Raw genomic sequence first — 23,805 nt, forward strand, 5'->3', positions numbered from 1 at the left:
TGCAAGCAATGAGGTCTACAAACCTGACTCAGTGATAACAGCTGTGTCAGGAGGAATGGGCCAGAATTCACCCAACTTATTGTGGGAAGCTTGTGGAAGGCTACCCTAAATGTTTGATCCATTTCAACAATTGAAAGGCAATGCTACCAAATACAAATTGAGTGTGTGTAAACTTCTGACCAACTGGGAATGTGATGAAATCAATAAATGCTGAAATCAATCATTCTCTCTACTATAATTCTGACATTTCACATTCTTAAAATAAAGTGGTGATCCAAACTGACCTAAAACAGGGAATATTTAGTAGGATTAAATGTCAGGAATTGTGAAGAACTGAGTTTAAATGTGAATTTAAAACTTCCGACTTCAACTGTACGTTAGTGGGCGTGACATTTTAGCTGGCACGATGTGGATGAGTAGCCAGGCAAGTCTTATATCGGAGTAGGGCTGTATGTGCGAGACTACAGGCACTTATAGGTGCAGACAAGTGAATAAAACGATGGTCAACACCTGAAATGTTCGTCCCCCGACTTTAATTTTTGTCCAAATCAATCAACTCTGTGATCTGATCCAGTCTTTCAAATGGGAATTCACTTTCCCGACCTGTGGGTTTCTTGAAAAAATGCTCCTCTATGTAACAGACTGGCAATACAAGGCGTATACACCAGCGACTTTAGAAGTTTAGCACTAATTATTCTCCCATAGTCCGTATCAGTCATACGACACTCATAATGGAGCAAAGTGTCAGAACTCAGACGGAAACTCCCCCTTTTCCGTTTTTCAAGGTGAAAGTGTGCGAAGGATTTGAGGATATTGGCAGATTACACTTTAATGCTTGAGATGCAACCACTAGGGAGAAGGGGTCTGAAAATGTTTACTAAGCGAATGTTTCAGGCACCATGCAGAGATGCACTTAGTCATGCAGGAGGAGCTATATGGGTTGAATATGAACCCACTTGTTTTCAGAACTATGCTGTTTCAGCCCAATCTTTACAATACATGCAGGGAAAGATCCTGTATGTACATCTTGGGTACGTCTTGGAATTACTAGTGTATGTGTGCACTTTAATCATTTGTGAATCATGTGTTTTGCTTGGTCAGTATGCATTGCGTGCACGCAACTCTCAAATATACAGACCCACATAAATTCTCCGTAACAGCCAACCAGCATATGGCTCGCGTCCAAAGCAATAGTGACTGAAGAGTTTTTGATGACCCACAATAGAAATGATTCCACTCATCAATCTGATTGTAGGCCGCAAGAGGTCATGGCACGATAAATCATCACCACAGTTACCGTGTGACCTTACACGCTGGCATAGGCCAGGAACCAGCCAATCAGCGTTCGGTACTGCCAGTCTATTAACATGGTAGCGGCGACGGTATTGGTTGTGACACGATGAACTTGAATAGACCCACGATGGGAGTTCCTGGAGCTTTTAAAGACTAAGTGGAATGGGTCCCACTAGGGCTGTGGCAGTTGTCCTTATGTTAGGTCCTGATCTGGCTATGCCATATGGCTGTGGGCTACACTAGTTCATTTAGCAGACAAGATTTGCTTAGAATTCCGTGGCATTTTATGTGAAGAATACAATTGAACAAAGCTGAATAAAATTGAATGGATATTGTGCCTTTCTCTGTATTGAGTGGTTAAAAAGAAAATAGGTACTCCTATATGCTTAATTTAGTTATTAATGTAACGTTAGTTGTTCTACAATGCTGACGCAACCGATCAGAACGCTTAGCTTGTTTGGCGTTTTTTTTCCACATAATAGCCCCTGCAATGAGCAATAGGCAGTAGGGTTTAAGCGCAAATGTTCCCTTAGCGGGAAAACACCATTATCAATCAAAAGTGACCACAAATGCAATTATGCATGTAATGCTTTTATTATGGTGAAAATGATCTCCCCCCAAACATGAAACTCACGCATTGCATGCAGTATTTATGCCAGTTACGCTCCACTCCAGTTGTAAAGCGGATACATGTGCTTCATTTTAAGAAGGTAAAAGAAGAAAAGTTAAATAAGGCCACTTTAGTTGTGATACAAACCTTATCAAAACATACAGGCCTATGAGCTTGGCTTCATGAGGTGTGCGTGACTATGATTAGAAAAATTCACAAAAAAAGGCATCGTTTCTTGCCTTTAAAGTGGGTATCATTCACAGGTGATAGTATATAATTCACAAGTGATAGGCTAATATTGTCACCCATCAGACTATTCTTGATTTAATCTTGTTTTTACATATACTAAATCACATACAGTGGGGCAAAAAAAGTATTTAGTCAGCCACCAATTGTGCAAGTTCTTCCACTTAAAAAGATGAGAGAGGTCTGTAATTTTCATCATAGGTACACTTCAACTATGACAGACAAAATGAGAAAAAAAATCCAGAATATCACATTGTAGGATTTTTTATGAATTTATTTGCAACTTATGGTGGAAAATAAGTATTTGGCCAATAACAAAAGTTTATCTCAATACTTTGTTATATACCCTTTGTTGGCAATCACAGAGGTCAAACGTTTTCTGTAAGTCTTCATGAGGTTTTCACATACTGTTGCTGTTATTTTGGCCCATTCCTCCATGCAGATCTCCTCTAGAGCAGTGGTGTTTTGGGGCTGTTGCTGGGCAACACGGACTTTCAACTCCCTCCAAAGATTTTCTATGGGGTTGAGATCTGGAGACTGGCTAGGCCATTCCAGGACCTTGAAATGCTTCTTACGAAGCCACTCCTTCGTTGCCCGGGCAGTGTGTTTGGGGTCATTGTCATGCTGAAAGACCCAGCCACGTTTCATCTTCAATGCCCTTGCTGATGGAAGGAGGTTTACACTCAAAATCTCACGATACATGGCCCCATTCTTTCCTTTACACGGATCAGTCATCCTGGTCCCTTTGCGTTCTTTAGATGCAACTCAGCATTCTTTGTCCTGCAAACACGACGAGTTGAGTTTTGACCAAAAAGTTATATTTTGGTTTCACCTGACCATATGACATTCTCCCAATCTTCTTCTGGATCATCCAAATGCTCTCTAGCATGCTCACCGTTCTTGTGATCATTTTGACCCCACGGGGTGAGATCTTGCGTGGAGCCCCAGATCGAGGGAGATTATCAGTGGCCTTGTATGTCTTCCATTTCCTAATAATTGCTCCCACAGTTGATTTCTTCAAACCAAGCTGCTTACCTATTGCAGATTCAGTCTTCCCACCCTAGTGCAGGTCTACAATTTTGTTTCTGGTGTCCTTTGACAGCTCTTTGGTCTTGGCCATAGTGGAGTTTGGAGTGTGACTGTTTGAGGTTGTGGACAGGTGTCTTTTATACTGATAACAAGTTCAAACAGGTGCCATTAATACAGGTAACGAGTGGAGGACAGAGGAGCCTCTTAAAGAAGAAGTTACAGGTCTGTGAGAGCCAGAAATCTTGCTTGTTTGTAGGTGACCAAATACTTATTTACCACAATTTGCAAATAAATTCATAAAAAATCCTACAATGTGATTTTCTGGATTTTTCTTCTACTCATTTTGTCTGTCATAGTTGAAGTGTACCTATGATGAAAATTACAGGCCTCATCTTTTTACGTGAGAGAACTTGCACAATTGGTGGCTGACTAAATACTTTTTTGCCCCACTCTCTGTGTCTCTGTGTGTCTCTGTGTGTCTCTGTGTCTCTCTGTGTCTCTCTGTGTCTCTCTGTGTCTGTCTGTCTGGCTCTCTCTGAAATTAGTTTTGATTTAGAATGGACCATTATCATGCACCTGTCTCGGGGCAGGGGAAAACATATGTGTCATCTCTGCACTTAAACAGTGAATGGAGGACGTTTTTCTCATGGTCCATTTTCATGCCAGCCAGGTAGGCTATACTCCTGTTGTAAAGATAAGGAATGTGCTTAATATTAGGAAAGTTGAAATAAATATTGTAGGCCGAGCCTATAGTATCCTTCTCTTTTTAAGAGGACATCACTCTGTTTTCTCGCTCCATTGCATAGCCGATAGAAATGTTGCGCAACATGAGCTCATGGGCTCTCATGAAGTGTTTGATTGGATTTTCGATTACATTTGTATTGATGTCAAAGTGATTAGAGAGACAATAGAATGTGGAGTACCAGGCAGTTAGCACGTTTGGTAGGCTACTAATGACCATCAGCAGCAGCAGAGCTTGGAGAAGCCTAATAATCGTGACTAAACGGCCACGTGGAACTTGACTGTCTTCATGACTCATGACCACCGGTGTGGCGGTAATACAGTCCACCGCAACAGCCCTAGGCCCCACTCTTCACTTCAACACCACCAGGCATGTTGGGAGAAGCTGATATGCATTCAGCCTCTCTTGTTCTCTCAATCTGGGTCTCTCGCTCTTGCTCTCACACTTACTGCTCTATCCAGTTTCCCCTCTCTCACTCTCACTCAATCGCTCACTCTCATTCACGCTCTCCTCTCATTTGCACCTTCATTCTCTCTTACTCTTTCATGTTCTCTTGCTTGCGGTCTGTCTCACTTTATATCTGTCTCTCTCTCTGTCTGTGTGGGTCTCTCTCTCTCTGTCTGTGTGGGTCTCTCTCTCTCTGTCTGTGTGGGTCTCTCTCTCTCGGTCTGTGTGGGTCTCTCTCTCTCGGTCTGTGTGTCTCTGTGTCTGTCTCTCTCTCTGTCTGTCTGTCTCTGTCTCTCTCTCTCTCTGTCTGTCTGTCTCTGTCTCTCTCTCTGTCTGTGTGGGTCTCTCTCTCTCGGTCTGTGTGTCTGTCTCTGTGTCTGTCTCTGTGTCTGTCTCTGTGTCTGTCTCTGTCTCTGTGTCTGTCTCTCTCTCTGTCTGTGTGGGTCTCTCTCTCTCTGTCTGTGTGGGTCTCTCTCTCTCTGTCTGTGTGGGTCTCTCTCTCTCGGTCTGTCTGTCTCTGTGTCTGTCTCTGTGTCTGTCTGTCTCTGTCTCTCTCTCTGTCTGTGTGGGTCTCTCTCTCTCGGTCTGTGTGTCTGTCTCTGTGTCTGTCTCTGTGTCTGTGTCTGTCTCTGTGTCTGTGTCTGTGTCTGTGTCTGTCTGTCTCTGTCTCTCTCTCTGTCTGTGTGGGTCTCTCTCTCTCGGTCTGTGTGTCTGTCTCTGTGTCTGTCTCTGTGTCTGTGTCTGTGTCTGTGTCTGTGTCTGTCTCTCTCTGTGTCTGTCTCTGTCTGTCTCTGTGTCTGTCTCTGTGTCTGTCTCTGTCTCTCTCTGTCTGTCTCTGTGTCTGTGTCTGTGTCTGTCTCTGTCTGTCTCTGTCTGTCTGTGTCTGTCTCTGTCTGTCTCTGTCTGTCTCTGTCTGTCTCTGTGTCTGTGTCTGTCTCTGTGTCTGTCTCTGTGTCTGTCTCTGTGTCTGTCTCTGTGTCTGTCTCTGTGTCTGTCTCTGTGTCTGTCTCTGTGTCTGTCTCTGTGTCTGTCTCTGTGTCTGTCTCTGTGTCTGTCTCTGTGTCTGTCTCTGTGTCTGTCTCTGTGTCTGTCTGTCTCTGTCTGTCTCTGTGTCTGTCTGTCTCTGTGTGTCTCTGTGTCTCTGTGTGTCTCTCTGTGTCTCTCTGTGTCTCTGTCTGTCTGTCTCTCTCTCTCTCTCTCTCTCTCTCTCTCTCTCTCTCAGAAGGATGACTCAGACAGTCATTAAATGAAGAATCACAAGAGCAGTCTGCCCTATTTAAATGAGGGTCTACGTGAAATCAAAGACAATGAATAATTTGTTTGGGTATAAATAGTAAGTTCTAAATGTTTTGGCTGGCATCCATTTCCACACGTGCAAATGTCAAAAGCGTCACAATCTATTTGTGTTTTAGAAAAAGTAAAGGTTGAGTAATGTTGACTTGTACAAGCGCTGGGGGTTTTATGTTTTCCTGATGCCCACTTCCACCTCTGTCCAAATCTGAAATCTCTTGCTAAATCGTTCCTTTAATTCTTGTAGCCTTTCATTTCTTTTAGGAGGTGGTTTGAGCATCTCCATTTAGGATTAACTTTGTATATCTTGATTAATATAACACAGTTATCCAGCAGAGCTAGAAATGGTTAATGGATGCCGTGCCCTATATTTACCCTTTTATGGATCACGTTTCCCCTTCGATTTGTCGTCACTTCCCCATATTATCACCTGAACTTTAGCAAACCACCCACACTTTGTTTTATAGGAATGTAAACCTTATTGTGTGTAACTGACTCCTGCACACAAGGCTCTGGTCAAATGTAGTGCACTCAATAGGGAAAATGGTGCCATTTGGGACACAGCCCTTTACCCACTGTAACCGAAGTCATTTCCTATTGAGAACCGGTCGCGCCTTTGTCCGATGAACTTCTGTAAAGCCTCTGCAAGACATACAATGGCGACTCTGTGACAGAAGAACGGACTTAGCACATTCATCCAGTTTTGCTGTTGTGGGAGTTGCATAATAACGTGACCATAGGAACAATGTTTTTTTTTTATTGTTACTCACTAAGGCAATGTTGTTGCCCAACCCTTGTTTTGAGGTACACTATATTTACTGTACAAAAGTATGTGGACCCCTTCCAATGAGTGGATTCGGCTATTTCAGTCGTACCTGTTGCTGACAGGTGTATAAATTTGCACACAGCCATGCAATCTCCATTGACAAACATTGGCAGTAGAATGGCCTTACTGAAGTGCTCCGTGAGTTTCAACATGGCACTGTCATAGGATGCCACCTTTCCAACAAGTCAGTTCATCAACTTTCTGCCCTGCTGGAGCTGCCCCGGTCAACTGTATGTGCTGTTATTGTGAAGTGGAAATGTCTAGGAGCAACAACCGCTCAGCCGCGAAGTGGTAGGCCACACATGTTCACAGAACAGGACCGCGAGAGCGGTCTGTCCTCAGTTGCAACACTCACTACCGAGATCGAAACTGCCTCTGGAAACAACGTCAGCACAAAAACGTTTTCTTCAGGAGCTTCATGAAATGGGTTTCCATGGTCAAGCAGCCGCTCACAAGCCTAAGATCACCGTGCACAATGCCAAGTGTCTACTGGAATGGTGTAAAGCTCGCTGCCATTGGATTCTGGAGCAGTGGAAACATTTTCTCTGGAGTGATGAATCACGCTTCATCATCCGGCAGTCCGAAGGATGAATCTGGGTTTGATGGATGCCAGGAGAACGCTACCTGCCCTAATGCATAGTGCCAACTGTAAAGTTTGGAGGAGGAATAATTGTCTGGGGCTATTTTTCATGGTTTGGGCTAGGCCCCTAAGTTCCAGTGAAGGCAAAGCTTAATGCTACAGCATACAATGACATTCTAAATGTTTCTGTGCTTCCAACTTTCTGGCAACAGTTTGTGGAAAGCCCTTTCCTGTTTCAGCATGACAATGACCCTGTGCACAAAGTGACTTCCATGCAGAAATGATTTGTCAATCGGTGTGGAAGAACTTGACTGGCCTGCACAGAGCCCTGACCTCAACCCCATCGAACACTTTTGGGAAGAATTGGAACGCCGACTGTGAGCCAGGCCTAATCGCATTCTCTTGTGGCTGAATGGAAGCAAGTCCCCACAGAAATGTTCCATCTAGATGAAAGCCTTCCCAGGAGAGTGGAGGCTGTTATAGCCTGGGGCGGCAGGGTAGCGTAGTGGTTAGAGCGTTGGACTAGTAACCGAAAGGTTGCAAGTTCATATCCCCGAGCTGACAAGGTACAAATCTGTCGTTCTGCCACTCAACAGGCAGTTAACCCACTGTTCCTAGGCCATCATTGAAAATAAGAATTTGTTCTTAACTGACTTGCCTGGTTAAATAAAGGTAAAAAATAAAATAAAATAAAAAGTGGACCAGTTCCATATCAATGCCAATCATTTTGGAATGAGATGTTCGAGCAGGTGTCCACATACTTTTGGTAATGTTGTGTACTTAATTTGCTGATCACCACACTGCATATCTATTAGCAAGCTTGTTGATTTCAACCAGTGAATCAAAACCTGGTTGTGGGTTACACACTTGGTTAAGACAAAAACCAGGACAAAAACAGTGCTGTATTGCACAATCCGCTCGTAGGGTTCGTGTGAACGGTCTGCAGGGTGTGGGGGAAGCAAGGGTCACCATCTCACTTTCACTCCCACCACCCCACCCCTGGCCAAACTCCTGTTTTTGTCTCCCGTGCTCTGGGAGGTTGTAGCTGAAATGAAGTGAGCTGTGCTCTGGAATGTTGGCTGTCCGCACAGCGTAGCCAGAAAGAGGCAGACAGAAGCTTCCACACACACCCTCCGACACTCTCCCTCAAACAACAGCACGAGGGTGCGACTGTAAGCGGAGCGAAATGCTGGGATTGAACGGAACTTCCTGAACTGGATATAGCTACACTTCCAGGTCTAGTTCTAGGCTGAGGAAGGATTTTTGAGTTTATAACCAAGGGGTAAGTATCCATTTGAGTTTTTCTTAAGCACTGGATGTGAATCTGTGAGAGCATGTTTTCCCCAGGAGTAACAGCGTCACAGCAGAAAGGTTGTAGATGGAATGTTGACTTCTCCAGCAAGGGAGCTGGTCGCTATAAAACATTTCAGTATATGAAAGATGTCAGGAATGCAAGGGGTCTCTTTAATGTTTTATTTTGGTTTTGTTAGCGAGCAAACTGTTCCGCCCGTTCAGCTCACAAGAGAGACTTGTTAGGTCGAGAAGGTTATACATCAGTTTGAAAACTTGGAGAGGGAAACTGACTAAATGTACCCTTATACCTTCGAGTATGTTTTGGGAAATTTGTGTGTTGAGTAGGCTGTAGGCATCATTGATGTCTTGTAAAGTTTCTGAGGCACTCGACTGTATTCCGGGCACCATTTCAAGCATCGTCAAGTCATATTTCGGGAAGCGAAAGTCACAAGTCACTCGTGAATTCTTTGCTGGGATGTCAGTGGCTATTTCCAGTTCGGGACGTCTGTGTGCCCAAACATTATTTGTTTGCGTCGGAAGGGCAAAAAGTAATCTGACTCTCGGCACCTTTTGATGCCCTCTAACCATCCAACTTTCTTTTCAGCCGCTGGTTGGTTGGATTCTATAAACTATTCCTTTCCCGGTCGCGTTTTCAAAGGCGCTCCTTCCACCCACCTCCTTTGGCTTCACCACCTCCAAGCACAAAAAGTGTTCTATAACCAGGGGTTTAATCTTTTGTCTGGTTTATGGGCCATGGATGATATTTTTTTTTTTTTAAAAGCCATCCATCCCTGTCTCCTGGTTAAAGGGCTTAAGGGTAGTGTGGAGACCCCATTGTAGGATCAGTTCACACAGTCCAGGGCAGGGCTTTTGATGTGGCCCAACCTGCCAGGGAGTCTCTATGTAGCTTGGGGGCCACAGACGGGGGGGGGGGGCGATGTGTTTGTGGAATGGCATGGAATGACATTCCAGACGCCCAGGGTGTTGTGTAACGCGGGAATGCCAAATAGAGGCCGCCGGAGCAGGGGAGGTGATGTCCGTCAACATGCCGGGAGAATTCCTACGCACCAAGGCTAATAAAGGGACTAGTAGTGCTCTGGCATGCAGGGAATGATAATGATAGCCAGAGCACAATGGAGCCCTATGTCATATTTGCACTGCGTCAGTGTTTGAACAGACACTTAGTCAGTCAGCTCACACACGCGGGCCACATTCTAACATAGGATATGTGTGTGTGTGTGTGTGTGTGTGGAGTGCTTCTCAGCTTTCTAATTCAAAGAAACACCTGAATCATGTTCTATGTAAATCCTTGATTCCCCCCCCCCCCACGTCATGCTTAATCACATCCCAGCCTTTACATGTAACAGGTGATAAACCTTCACAGCTTATCGAGTTCTTTACCCTCCTGTTCTCTTCCATCTTCTTATTTACATTCCCGAAGAGCAAACACAGCATTGTTATGACTGGTCTGGCCAGATGGGGAACGTTGTAGTGGATTGACCCCTAAACAAGTCCTACATCCCATAATCCATTCTTAGTATCTCATGGCATTTGCAGTGCAGAAAGAACACTACGAAATGGCGTGTCAAGAGTACTTATGTAAAGGGTAGGGCATGATTTGAACACGCCGTTTTGTGTTCTTCCATTATGGCGTAGTGTGTGTGTGGGCCACAGCTAACAGTGCATTAAGCTGCAGCTCAGTCAGTCACATGACCAGTGATGTCAAACGGTAATGATTGGCATTAACCCCATACAGCTTAACACACTCAACATACAATAGCCCTGCACATCGTTTCTCCCTTGGAACACGTTTTAACATGCTTTAGAACACATTCTTGTCACTCATCAAATGTCACCTTCAAACGCTAAATGCTAGCCTTTAGGATTTAATGGGAACAAACAGGAATGTGAAAGGAACATCGAGAGGGTCACACGCTTGGAAGAGGAAAAGAAAAAAACTTTTGCCGTGGCAACTGCAGAACTGACAGAGGGGGAGGGGAAACAATAAGAGTGATGGAGGGAGGGAGGGAATGCTAAATCTCAGTCAGGTGAAGGCTAGCGTGGCACATGGCTTGAGAAAGAGAGCGAGAGGGATGGGTAGGGGGGGTGGGTGCACACCGATGGACTGGAAGCCAGACGAAGGCCGGCCCGGGCAACATGTCACAATGGGCCGAGGTCTCTGAAGCATTTGAGAAATGCCTGGCCCCGAGGTCCTTTCCTGTCCAACCTGACTGTGTTGCTGGGGGCTATGATGGATGGGCGTACTGGCCTTGACGCAGTTAGCCGCTGCACTAACCGATTTATGAGAATTGAGAGACTTTGGGTTGAATGGTGAATAGTTAGCCCAGCTCTTGATCTCAAAACACCCTAATGACAGAACTAATGGGAGTTATGAGTTTGAATTAATGGACAATTCTCCGGTCATTATTTTGTACCTAATTGACAGGTATCTGTTATTAGAGTGTAACATGCACCATTGCATAATCCAGGTTGGATTAAAGCAGCGGTTCCCAAACTTTCTCGGCTCACGACCCCATTTTGATATTTTCGAAAATTCCCGCGACCCATAACCATGTGGAAAAGAAAGTTTAGAATTAACAGCCAATGGTTACTTTATTTATTTGGGGGTATGGCAGTCATTTGAAAAACATTCTAACATTATTTCTGACTGTCTTCTCAACTCACCATCACATACTTTTAATGTGGGGCTATGACAGTCAATTGCAAAATTAGTCTGACATATAATATCTAATGAGATGAGTGTACTTGATGCGTGTCGCGTCGGGAGCTTCTCAAAGTCAAGGGGGCTTGGTCGACAGTGAGCACCTCATCTCTGCTGTCACATTCAACCTGAATCGATATTTAGTTTTATTGCAGACGAGAGAACTGAATCCAGCTTCACACAGTTATGAGCCGTCGAAAGGGTTCCATGAGTTGTATGGTGCTTTCACTACAACTGGGAACTCAGGAATAATACGAGGTCAAATTATGACGTCTGTGATCTTCAGGTCGGAAAGTCGGAGCTCTAGAAAGGCCCGAGTCTCCCGAGTTGAATGGCCTTTCAAAACTATTATTCGCAGTCGGAGCTCTTTTATTTTTTGTATTTTTTTGGTGTTCCCAGTTGTCTTGAACGCACTGAAGTTGGTTGTCTGAGATTTCCGAGTTCTCAGTTGTTTTGAACGTGGCATTAATGCTCAGAGGGAGACGGCAGAATATTCTCTTTGAGTCAGAAACCGAAACTCCTCCATAGTGACCCGTGAATGAGAGTTGTTCAGTCAGAGTTTCGTCTTGATTGCTCGCAATAGCATAAATTCTTTATTTACCAGGGTTATCTGACAAAGGTATTGTGAGTTTCTGTGCCTCTGGCTCCCCACACATTTTCACTGTATCAATTGCGGCCGGTAATATCAAAGTCTCTGCAATAGTGTGTGGTTTCATAGAGCAGTGGACGTAGCCATTCAATGTGAGAATAATTCAAGTGCAATGGTCAAGTCCCGCCTTTTCCCATGATCTGAGGGTGCTCTCTGGTTTAAATTTCTTTTAAATTTTTAATAATTTTAGATTTTAGATTAAGGTAAACCACATTTACGATCGTTTTGAGATACAAAGACTATTTTTTTTATATATTATATCACACACACACACACACAGTACCAGTCACAAGTTTGGACACACCTACTAAGGGTTTTTATTTTTTTCCTATTTTCTACATTGTAGAGTAGTAGTGAAGCCCTCAACTATGAAATACATATGGAATCATGTAGTTAAACAAATCACAATATATTTTAGATTCTTCAAAAGTAGCCACCCTTTGCCTTGATGACAGCTCTGCACACTCTTTGCATTGTCTCATTATTCTACAATGTAGAATATAGAACAGATAAAAACTGGTACTGTGTTTGTGTGTTGTATGTATATATTTTTTTGGGGGGGCTATTTTGGAAGTTCTTCCATAACCCCTAGTTTGGGAACCACTGGATTAGGGATTGGCTGCCATCAGTATAAGGTTTTGTAAATATGACTCTATTTGCAACACAACTTGGTGGTGAAATGGCAAGAATAATGGCTTCTGCACAGCATATAAAAATATATATTCCAAACTGGTGGATGTTTCTCAGACTACTATTTGAACAGATTCTGTGACTGGAGTTTTATGCTGAATAAATAATCACATCAGTTTGCGGGGTTCACGTCAACACACATTTTGGTGTTGATCATTTTGTAAATACGGCACAAGGGAGCCCTTTTACTCTAATGTGAGTCAGAATGCATCATACAACGCTTGCAGTCTTGAATCTTCATCCAGCCCCAAGTTTTTGTCTTAAGTTTTGTCTAATTTACCCTACTCATAATTTCCATGGCTGCTGCCCCATTTCAAGTCTTTTGGTTTTTCCACTTCAATATTCTACACCCCTCCTCACTGGAGAGCACATACACTGTACAGCCTGTGATGTCACCAAGTGGACTTTTCCATTTGTGGTGTATTTCTGTGGTGTATTTTTACTCTGAGGAACATTTAGAGTGAATCTTCGTCTGTCTGTTCCATCGTTGGAACATGATTTCCAGATTGAATCCCAATGATGCCAAGTGAACGTTATTAAAAGTGCCTTTCCCTGCCTTTAAACTCTTCATTCTTCTCTCTCTCCTTTGCTCCATCACCAGTTTTGGAAAGCGTTCTGCAGGGAGCCTGAGACGCGGATGCGAGTGCATCGTTCTGGAACCTTCCGAGATGATTGTGGTGAGTCCTGCCTCCATTGCCAACTCCACCACAGTGGCGTCACGTCAGGCAACAGCACACCACACACTCACTCCATACACTGATGTACTGGGACGGGTGGTTTACAAAAGATGAGACTTAGGGTTTAGGACTTATAGGGACAGGGCTTAGCGATGACCTAGCGTGTTTTATGAGGACTTTTACACCCCAACTAGTTGCCTAGATTTTAGGTCTACTAAATGGCCTTTATTTATTGTGGACGAACCAACTACAAGTATTGCTAGGTGCTTCACTTGACATGCATACATTCAGCTATAGTGCTTGCTGCTGTTTTTTTTTGTTGTTCACTGCACGCTCGCATACTTGGCTAAATGTAATGAATACAATAAAGTGCTTCAGTAATTTCCAGTCAGGGATATAAAGGTTGACCGAGTTTTATGGTAACATCAAATGTTGGCACAGACTTTATAAAAAGCTAAGTTGAAAACCAATCAATCCAGCCTTACCAGGATATAAAAGTAGCAGCACAACACAATCTGATGTCGGGAACATGAGGCCTTGGAGGCGTGCTAGATCTTTAAAGATACGAAAGCCCACTGTCCTTTTCGCTCTCTGACGTGTGCGTGCACACGCCACACATAACCACCCTCACACACAATCGATCGCACATCCCACTCACGCGTAATCAATCACACACGCATAATCAAGCGCGCACACGCTACAATTTGACACAGATCCTATCGTCTAAAAACTGCTCCGTTTTGAATAGAGCAACCATACCTAACCAGTTACATCATGTTACTGTTAATCACCAACCGTCCGACAGTACGGCTGCCACAAAGATCGTCTCTGTAATCATAGTGTCCTATGATTGTCTCCAATAATAATTATATAGATGGCACCTTTTTGTTAAATGTGGCTCCAGCTGCTAAAGCTTCAGCTTTTCTAATAGCCTTCTCTCCTCCTCTCTGTCCTACTGTTGATCATTACCACTTCCTGGCGTAGCCTCAGCTATTATGGGCGCAACAAGCAGCCTATAATTACTGGGAGAATGGCTTTGGGGTGATACTAAGACAGCAGCAGCTCTCGCTCTTAAGCCCCCAGTCTCCAACACGTACTAAAAGCGATAAACGCAAGATACTTAAACTGGTGCACACGCAAACCAAAATCATACTCGCACATGCACTCAAACCGATACACATATGTACAGTCAACACACACACACACACACACACCCACTGAAACTGATTGACACACTCAAACCAAGCTGATACACACATCGCATGCACTCTCGCTCCTCTCTCAAACACAACTCTCTCTCTCTCCTCTCTCAAACACAACTCTCTCTCCCTCTCATCCACCACAGCTCCCCTGCCGTTGCCATAGCAGCAGTTGGTACGGCAGAGAGGTAGAGAGATTTTATGTGTAATCCCAAAGGCTGAGTGCTGTGAAATGTGAAGCCGCAGTGAAGAAGCTTGTGAGGGAGGAGTGTGTGCCAACTGTAAACGCCTTAAATTTGTCATTCTATCACCAGGCCTATTTCATCAGGCTACTACACTTGACTGTTAAGTATTAAGTCGTTGAAATCCATTTTGTGAGCAGAGAAAAGATGTTGCTGCAATATTTTTGCAGGTAGTACATGCATTTCTGTCTTCTGATGGCCGATGCCTTGTGACTCCTGAACCTCAAGTTGTACTCATAATTTGAGGCCAGTTGTGCACTTATCCCTTATTACGACGGTCATTTTGAGCCATTTCATGGGACTGTGACTCCCGAGGGTGATCGACGGCAGGAGCAGTATGATCATAAGGGAGGGAGGGCAGCATCTGATTGAATGACTGAACTCGAGACTGAATGACTAAATCTGAATCACATCAGGGCAAGGGGCTGGTATGTCTCCCTTTCTCCATCTCTCCTTCCATCTCCCTCTGTCTCCCCTCTCTTGTTTTCTTCCCCTCTCTCTCTCTCCATCCCTCTCTTGATCTCTTCCTCTATTTTATCCCTCTTCCTTTCACACGCTTGCCTTGCCAATTCACTATGTACCTCTCTCTCACACACCTCCCTCTCGCTCGTTCCCCCTCTCCTGGAGTTGTGATAGCTTCCTTTGATGTCGGGAGAGGAGTGTTGAGGCGCAGCCCACACACACACGCTGCAATTTTTACGCAGTGAGAGGGGCGGGAAGAGGGGGAGGGAGGGAGGGGGCGAGGAAAACTAGACAGTCACTCCTTCCTTTCCTCCTACCCTGTTTCCCCAGGTGGACTATATGGACCAAAATGAGGAGTACTTCCAGCGGCAAGCATCGCACCGACAGTCCCGCCGGAGGTTCCGCAAGATCAACCAGAAGGGCGAGCGGCAGACCATCATCGACACGGTGGACCCGTACCCCACTGGCAAGCCGCCCATAGCCAGGGGATACCACACGGTGAGTCACCATCTAGCTACCTGGCTCCTCCTGTTTAGTTAGTAACTAACTGGATACTTGTGGTGCCAAAAGGGAGGGTCCAGTTTGTGTAGTTTGAGTTTCTGTGCTGGCCTAACGTACTCCCTACCTTGCCTCCGCTTGTGTCGGCTAACATAGTCCTCGTCTAAGCTTGTTGGACGCTTACCTGTGTAGCCTACTAGTGAGAACCTTATACCCTGGTCTGTGTAGCCTACTAGTGAATACCTTATACCCTGGTCTGTGTAGCCTACTAGTGAATACCTTATACCCTGGTCTGTGTAGCCTACTAGTGAATACCTTATACCCTGGTCTGTGTAGCCTACTAGTGAGAACCTTATACCCTGGTCTGTGTAGCCTACTAGTGAGAACCTTATACCCTGGTCTGTGTAGCCTACTAGTGAGAACCTTATACCCTGGTCTGTGTAGCCTACTAGTGAGAACCTTATACCCTGGTCTGTGTAGCCTACTAGTGAGAACCTTATACCCTGGTCTGTGTAGCCTACTAGTGAGAACCTTATACCCTGGTCTGTATAGCCTACTAGTGAATACCTTATACCCTGGTCTGTGTAGCCTACTAGTTAGTACCTTATACCCTGGTCTCTGTAGCCTACTAGTTAGTACCTTATACCCTGGTCTGTGGAGCCTACTAGTTAGTACCTTATACCCTGGTCTGTGTAGTCACAGCTTACACAGTACCTGACATGTCTACCCTGATCTGTGTGCACCCTTGTTTCTACTTTGCTCTGCTCTATAGTTACGTTGTGGTCAATGTATCGTGCTTGCTGTAGGCTTGCTGTGCCTTGTTTCACCATTATATTATTATTCTACCCTTCTTGGGTACCTATACTCCGAAATGCATTGTTCATGCTGTTCACCCTTTTGCTATCCTCGCTGTAGGCTACCTTGTATAACTTTCTCGACTCGACTCTTGTGCACCATTGCTACAAACTCACCGTCTGACCTTAATAGACTATATATAGGTTATACCTTCCTGTGTCATCTTTGGGCCCCTTTTTTTTCTAGAACGAGTGCCTCTATGCTACACCCCCATATACCCACTGCCTTTACTCCCTTTGCATCTTTCCTTCACCCCATAACCCCTGTGTCCCCTATTGCTCCAGGCGGTGTCAGGGTGGTTGTTATTCTACACAGTGTAGCTCTAGGAGTTCCATGAAGTTGAAGGGAGAAGCCGTGTCGAGTCACCCACCAGGGGTTGATGTGGATGGCAATTGTAGAGCCAGCTGGTGTCTCCAGCAAAATCAGCAGGAGCATGACTGGAAAGGGGGGTAAGAGGAGAGTAGAGAACAGTCTGTGTAGAAGAGAGAACAGGGGGTCCTATTCATCATGTCGTCCCAAAGCTGTGCCTATCTTTATGCAAGCCACCCCCCCCCCCCCCCCCCACAAATATTCTAAAAGGGCAGCATGTGTGGAGATGGAGAGTCTCTCTCTTATTTTCCAATGGAGCACGCCACAGTCCACTGAGGTGGCCACAGCAGTGCCCGAGATGGGTCCTAAAGTGTGTTTATGTGAATGGGGAACCCATGTTCACTATAATGAAGGGTTCACTAATAAAGTATACAATACAATCACGTGAACGCACCCCCCTATTGCTATTCATGGGAACCCATGTTCACTCATGATGTGAACACACCCCATGCCCCATGTTATTTTTCACGAGCCCCAGTTCTGCCTTATTTCAACCCATTCCTCCTATTTCTGCAATTCTGAAGGGAGGACGGTGTCAAGAAGAGTACCCCGGCTTGTTTGGCACGCCATGGAATAATCTGGGTTTGTCATACAAAGCGGAAATGCGCCGGACGTCATCCCCCCCCCCCAACACCGACCCTTAATTTTAGACTGGCTTTGTTTTTTTTTTACATGAAAGGATACCCTGAACTTTCTCATGGCCTGACGGCGCCTGTCACAAAATTCTAGTTCTCCTCAGAGGCCCTGTGGGAAGAATAAGCGGGGTGCCATGGTAACAAGTAGTCCCAAGTGGAGTGGAGTGCACTTGAAGTACAGCAGTGCGTAGAGGGAATAACTTCAGTTGAGACGATACTGCCGAGCGCATAGGGGGAAAGCTTGGATGGGCATTGGATGTTAAGATGACATGTAGCGCGCTAATCTCCCGCATTTGGAATGCCAGGCTACGCCGGGATTTTTCTTCTCAAAACCCTGAGGCGCATTTAGAGGTGAAAAATGCGCCAGGGAGAAACTTTTGTCAGAGGAATAGAGAAAGCCGTGTAAACATGCCGAAAGCTTGGGTTTGTCTTCGTAACTCAAATTTACGCCCCTTTAAATCTCACTTGGTAGACATTCGGAATAGGTGTATTGCATGGACATTGGTCTTGTGTATTGCAAGAACATTTTGTTTTTGTGGGGATATCCCATTTACAGCAAGGGGTCTTTCATTCAAGGTATCTATCTACCTATGATGACACCGATCCAAATATATCTCCTCTGTCTCTACTTTCAAATGTTTTTCTTCAGCAAAATATATATATATATATATTGCCGATAGGAACGTGCTTTATTGAAAACAATATGCAGGACACTTGCTTTAAGTGTGGGCCTTTCTTCAGTGGGGTTCATCCTCTCATCCCCTCTAAGCAAAGAGAGGGTCCCAAGCCTTTGTTCCCCCACCGTAGACCTGATGTGATGGGATGTGACCAACAGCTACTGTGTCTCAATAAATTATAACAGGTATACTGCCAATGGCATGCTAACCTAGCACTGATGGTCTCCTTGGGACATCTGGTTCTGTGTGTAGCCCAATGTCCCGGTCTCCCCCTGAAAAAGATGCTCCCAAGGGTAAATACGCCATTAAATAATGGATAGTTGTCACTTGCCAGACATCCATTTTACCTCAAAGTCCCAGAAAGCAAAAATGACCTGGTGCTTCACCAAATAAATAGCCTGACTTTCACATGAGGCTAAGGCTAATAGCTTCAAAGGCAGAAACCAAGCTACTGAAACAATAGCAATGCTAAAGGACAAGTTCCAAATGAAAAATGCAGTTAAACAGACTTAAAACTGGACGTCAAATCAGCCATTGGGGTTTAGACTATCTGTGAGCCCTGCAGCCGACGCTATCGGACATCTTAGAATGCATCACACACCACTCGCTCAGATGAGGTCGGCCACACTGACTGAGCCCCTTCTGTCCTCAGAATGGGCACCACCTATTCAGGCTGGCTCTTTCTATCCTTTTTCATCTTGTCCCTCTTGCTCTCTCTCTTTCTCTTGGTTTCTTTATTTCTTTCATGATGTTGTAAAATGTATGTCAATTTAGAGTCTGTCAACAGTGTGGTTAGATCAGGGTTGCCAGGTCCAGTTATCATTTCCATAACAATGACCACTCAAAACCTGCCCGAAGCGGCCTGAAAAGGAGTTAAAAAAAAAACGTTTTTAATTTGCCGCAGTAAGGGAGGTGTTTCCATATTTATACAATAAACCCTTTTTCCATAACAACATCAAGCCAGATGACGTTAGTAGCGTTTATCAAAAAATATTATGACGTGACTATAAAAGGAATTTGAATATGTCAACAAACAAACAAAAACATTCAACTCGCCAGATAATTTTCCATCAATGGATGTCGGTTTAACTCGTTTGACTGCTATGATTAAGCAATAAGGCCCAAGGGGGTTATGGTATATGGCCAATATACCATGGCTAAGGGCTGTTGTTCTTAAGCATGACACAATGCGGAGTGTCTAAATACAGCCGTTAGCCGTTGCTGTTATAAGATGGTTAGAAACGTTATTAGAACATCACAAATAAAACATGTCATAACCCTGGTATATGGTCTGTAATTCCACAGCTTTCAGCATGTCTGCATTTGGGGCTCCAAACCCAGTTTATAATTAAGCAATAAGGACCATGTGGCCAATATACCATGGCTAAGGGCTGTTCTTATGCACGGCGGAACAGGGGGGTGCCTGGATACAGCCCTTAGAGGTGGTATATTGGCCATATGCCACAAACCCCAGAGGTACCTTATTGCTATTATAAACTGGTTACAAATGTAATTAGAACAGTAAAAATACATTAATATCCATAGTATACAGTCTGTATATACCACGGCTTTCAGCCAGTCAGCATTCGAGGCTCCAACCACCCAGTTTATAATTAAAAAAATATAACGTTTTGGCGGAATTACCATGATTCCATGTGCTACCGGCACTAGTAACACTCAAAGCTCAGTAATATATTTCAACCCCAAATCTGCATTCAGAGCTCAAACCACCCAGTTTATAATTGTAAATACATCCCCTTTGCTATAGGAACTATAGAAAAATCTAACAGGAGAGTTTGAGTGATGAAATTTCGAGGTAAGAAGTGCTCGTTTCCGAATAGCCTACTGAAGATGGTGTCTTAATTTCAATCACTGAATTAAATATTAATGAACTGTTTGTGCTTGTCAACAACATGCCATTGATTATCTTGATCTGTAGCCTCATCTGACTGACTGTTACGTCTCTCTAATGTGCTGTAATAACTAATTGACAATTTCGATAGAGCTTTGATAACTTCCCATTTAAGGCTACGACAACGATAAACTGAAGTCATGGGACATTTATTAAATCCATTTGCAAGCTCCAGGTAGGCTACACAAGTGGCACAAATTGGTTTGCAATGACTCCAGTGATATCGTACTTTCAACATATTTATTGTGGCAAATGGTAGCCTACAAATGGTAGCCTACAGTAGACTATAAATGAATAGGCTACTAGATAGCCAAGAGATGCAAACATATCATTCTCTACTTAGTTTTTTTTCCCAATCCCCCATATCTTTTTTTTAGTAAATATATATATATATATATATATCCATACACACACACCCATACATATATATTTTTAGAATATACCTTTATTGTTCCCCGCCAATCTTGCCACCCTTCCCCCAATTGGAGTAAACGAATAAACAATAACACTTAGGCTTCTACTTATTATACACATTTTACAATCGCTATATTTAGTTTGTTTTTAGTCCTTCCTCTATTTCTGATGTCCATCCAGTTTGATTTCTATTTGTAACTGTGTAATTTCACAACATTTCTGAACCTATGTACGTTTTACATTGGTTATCTTGTTATTAGTCCCACCCTTCAGCTCCATTCAACCCCTCCCATTTATCTCTTAACACCATCCATTTTGGATTTCTATTCGCCATATATTTTTGAAATGTGCTGTGATGTTTCACAAAAGTACCGAACCTTTCTATTCTCTTAGCTTCTATAGATTGTAAATCAAAGTTAAACATTTTTGCTAAAATAATTATAATATTATTGACTATGGCTTATCAAATCACCCAGTATTGCTGTCTGCAGCGTTAGTTCTAGGGAACGGTTGCAATTCTTCAGCCTCTCCTGGACCTGTGACCAAAAACGAGCTACATATGGATAGTAACAAAATAAATGATCTAATGACTCTGCCTCCCCACAGCAAAATCTGCAGAGCTGTGAAGATTGTATCCCCCATATATATAACATTCTATTGGTTGCTAGAATTTTGTAAAGTAATTTAAATTGAAAAATTGGAAGTTTTGAATCCGGCGTTGTTTTACCTGTCAATTCATAAACCATGTGCCATGGAATGGGTACATCAAAAAATCTCTCCCCAACTATTTTGACATTTCTATACATAACTCCACCAGTCCTATTTGGATCATTCACTAAAATTGTACCTTTTTTAAACATTTCATCAAAATGTTTTGTTTTTTCATCAATTAGTATATTTGAGTTTATGAAGGGAAAAATGACATTCTTGAACATCGGCTGAGACATTCCTACCAATTTACTAGAGAACCAGTTTGGATTTAAGTATGACTGATGCCTTTAGTGAGAAGTCTAATGCTTTAATATTTAATAATTTCTTCCCTCCGAATTCCGATTTGTTATAGAAATAGGCCATTTTTCATTTTGTCTGGCTTGCCATTCCAAATATAATTTAAAAAATGTGTTCATATAATTTAAAAAGCAGGTCACTAGGTGTAGGCAAAACCATAGCAAATAGGTAAACGGTGAAATGACTAAAGAGTTCATCAGGGTGATTTTTCCACAAATAGACAGGTATCTTATTTTTGCTAACTTTCTATAAAACTTTATTGGAGTGAGATCATTTCTTTCTTTTGGGATTTGTATACCGAGTATGTCCACATCCCCGTCAGACCATTTTATTGGGAAACTACACTGGAATGTAAAGTTAGCCATTTTTTGTGATCCAATACGTAATATAGCACACTTATCATCATTTGGTTTTAATCCAGAGAGGTTAGCAAAAGTATCTTGATCCTTTGAGGCCATGGAGCGATTCTAATTGTGGTTTTAAAAGAAGACATGTAGAAAACATGCCACAGATTTCTAATCCCTTAATATTATTGTTGGATCTCATTTTTACAGCTAACATTTTGATTGCAATAATAATTAGATATGCCGATAGTGGACAACCTTGTTTTACTCCTCTAGACATTTTAACACTTTGAGATGTAGCCATTATTTACTATTTTACACCTAGGGTAACTATACATAACTCTAACCCATTTTTAAAAGAGATTCCCCAAAATTGAAATATTCTAGGCATTTATATATAAACTCCAGTCGTACTTTATCAAAAGCCTTTTCAAAATCAGCTATGAAAACCAGGCCTGGTGTACCCGAAATTTCATAGTATTCTATTGTTTCCAGTACTTGTGTTATATTATCTCCAATGTATCGTCCATGTAAAAAACCTGTCTGATTAGGATGAATAATATCTGACAATATTTTTTTAAATTCTATGCGCCAAGCATTTAGCATCACAACACTGAAGTGTAAGAGGCCTTTTTTAAATGGACTGGATCTTTATATATACCACTTGGGTCCTGTTTCAGTAATAATGATATCAGACCTTGTTGCATGTCCGATGATCTACTATTTATATAGGAGTGGTTAAGACATGCTAATAATGGTCCTCTTGAGTATATCAAAATTTTTTTGGTATACCTCAACAGGTATGTCATCCAGCCCTGGAGTTTTCCCAGCCTTAAAGGCTTTAATTGCATCTGTAATTTGGCGGTCACATGAGTCTTTCTGTAAAGATGTTAATTTTACTTTATTATTAGGAAAATAATCCACACAATTTGCTTCGGTTAGTGGAGATGGAGGAGACTGAAACAAAAACATATTCTTAAAGTACTTTATTTCCTCTTTCAAAACATAATTCGGTGAATCATGTGTGACTCCATTTGTAACAAGTTTCAATATTTTTTTTTTGGTAGCATTTCTATATTGAACATTGAAAAATCATTTGGTGCATGTTTCCCCATATTCCATCCAGTTCCCTTTATTTTTATAATATATTACATTGGATGTTTCTTGACTAAGTTCCTCCATTTCTTTTTGTTTTTCCTCTAACTTATTATGTGCCTCTATGGTACAGTTTTTATTACTATCAAACTGTACTGTTAGTCCTTCAATTTCTTTTGTTAATCTTGCGGATCAGTGAGACCCATTTCGAAAACATCCGGTGAAATTGCAGAGCGCCAAATTCAAATTAAATTACTATAAATATTAAACTTTCATGAAATCACAAGTGCAATACATCAAAATAAAGCTTAACTTGTTGTTAATCCACCCGCCATGCCAGATTTCAAAAAGGCTTTACGCGAAAGCAAACCATGCGATTATCTGAGGACAGCGCCCAGCACACAAATGCATAACAAATCATTTTCAACCAGGGAGTTGCGACAAGAAAGTCAGAAATAGCGATATGATATATGCCTTATTGAAGATCTTCTTCTGTTGGCACTCCAAAAAGTCCCAGTTACATTACAAATGGTCCTTTTGTTCTATTTATATCCATAAAATTTCAGTTTAGCTGGTGCGCTTAAGTCAATAATCCACTCGGTTTCTCTACTTCAAAATGCATACAAAATGAATCCCAAACGTTACCAATAAACTTATCCAAACAAGTCAATCAATGTTTATAATCAAACAATAGGTACCTTAATACGCAAATAAATGATACAATTTAAGATGGAGAATCGTTATCGTCTTTACCGTGCTCTGATTCACACGGAAACACTACAGCCAAAATTGGAGCCACCTAGAAAAACTTCAATTTCTGGGTAATTTTTCCAAAAACCAGCCTGAACCTCAAAATACTGTTGACATCTAGTTGAAGCCCTAGGAACTGCAATCGGGCAAGATTTCTCCATATAATAAAAGTGCCAGCCATTGAAATTAGCGGTAGAATGATTTTTTGGGGGGGGATGGTTTGTCCTCTGGGTTTCGCCTGCCATTTCAGT

General features: G+C 42.8%; 1 protein-coding gene across 9 annotated transcripts in view; it reads left to right on the forward strand.

The window, feature by feature from the left end:
* Positions 1 to 23,805, forward strand: part of rapgef2b (Rap guanine nucleotide exchange factor 2b) — a 144,316-nt gene that overhangs the window by 63,755 nt on the left and 56,756 nt on the right. For 8 of the 9 annotated variants that reach the window (XM_031790242.1, XM_031790239.1, XM_031790243.1 and 5 more), the window contains exons 5-6: positions 13,019 to 13,094; positions 15,328 to 15,495. In XM_031790242.1, the coding sequence (XP_031646102.1) occupies positions 13,019 to 13,094; positions 15,328 to 15,495 (244 nt within the window). Of the gene's footprint in view, positions 1 to 8,144; positions 8,346 to 13,018; positions 13,095 to 15,327; positions 15,496 to 23,805 lie in introns of those variants that run through there. The other variant, XM_031790245.1, reaches the window with a different exon arrangement.

The sequence above is a fragment of the Oncorhynchus kisutch genome, linkage group LG15 (assembly GCF_002021735.2).
Source record: "Oncorhynchus kisutch isolate 150728-3 linkage group LG15, Okis_V2, whole genome shotgun sequence".
Lineage (NCBI taxonomy): Eukaryota > Metazoa > Chordata > Actinopteri > Salmoniformes > Salmonidae > Oncorhynchus > Oncorhynchus kisutch.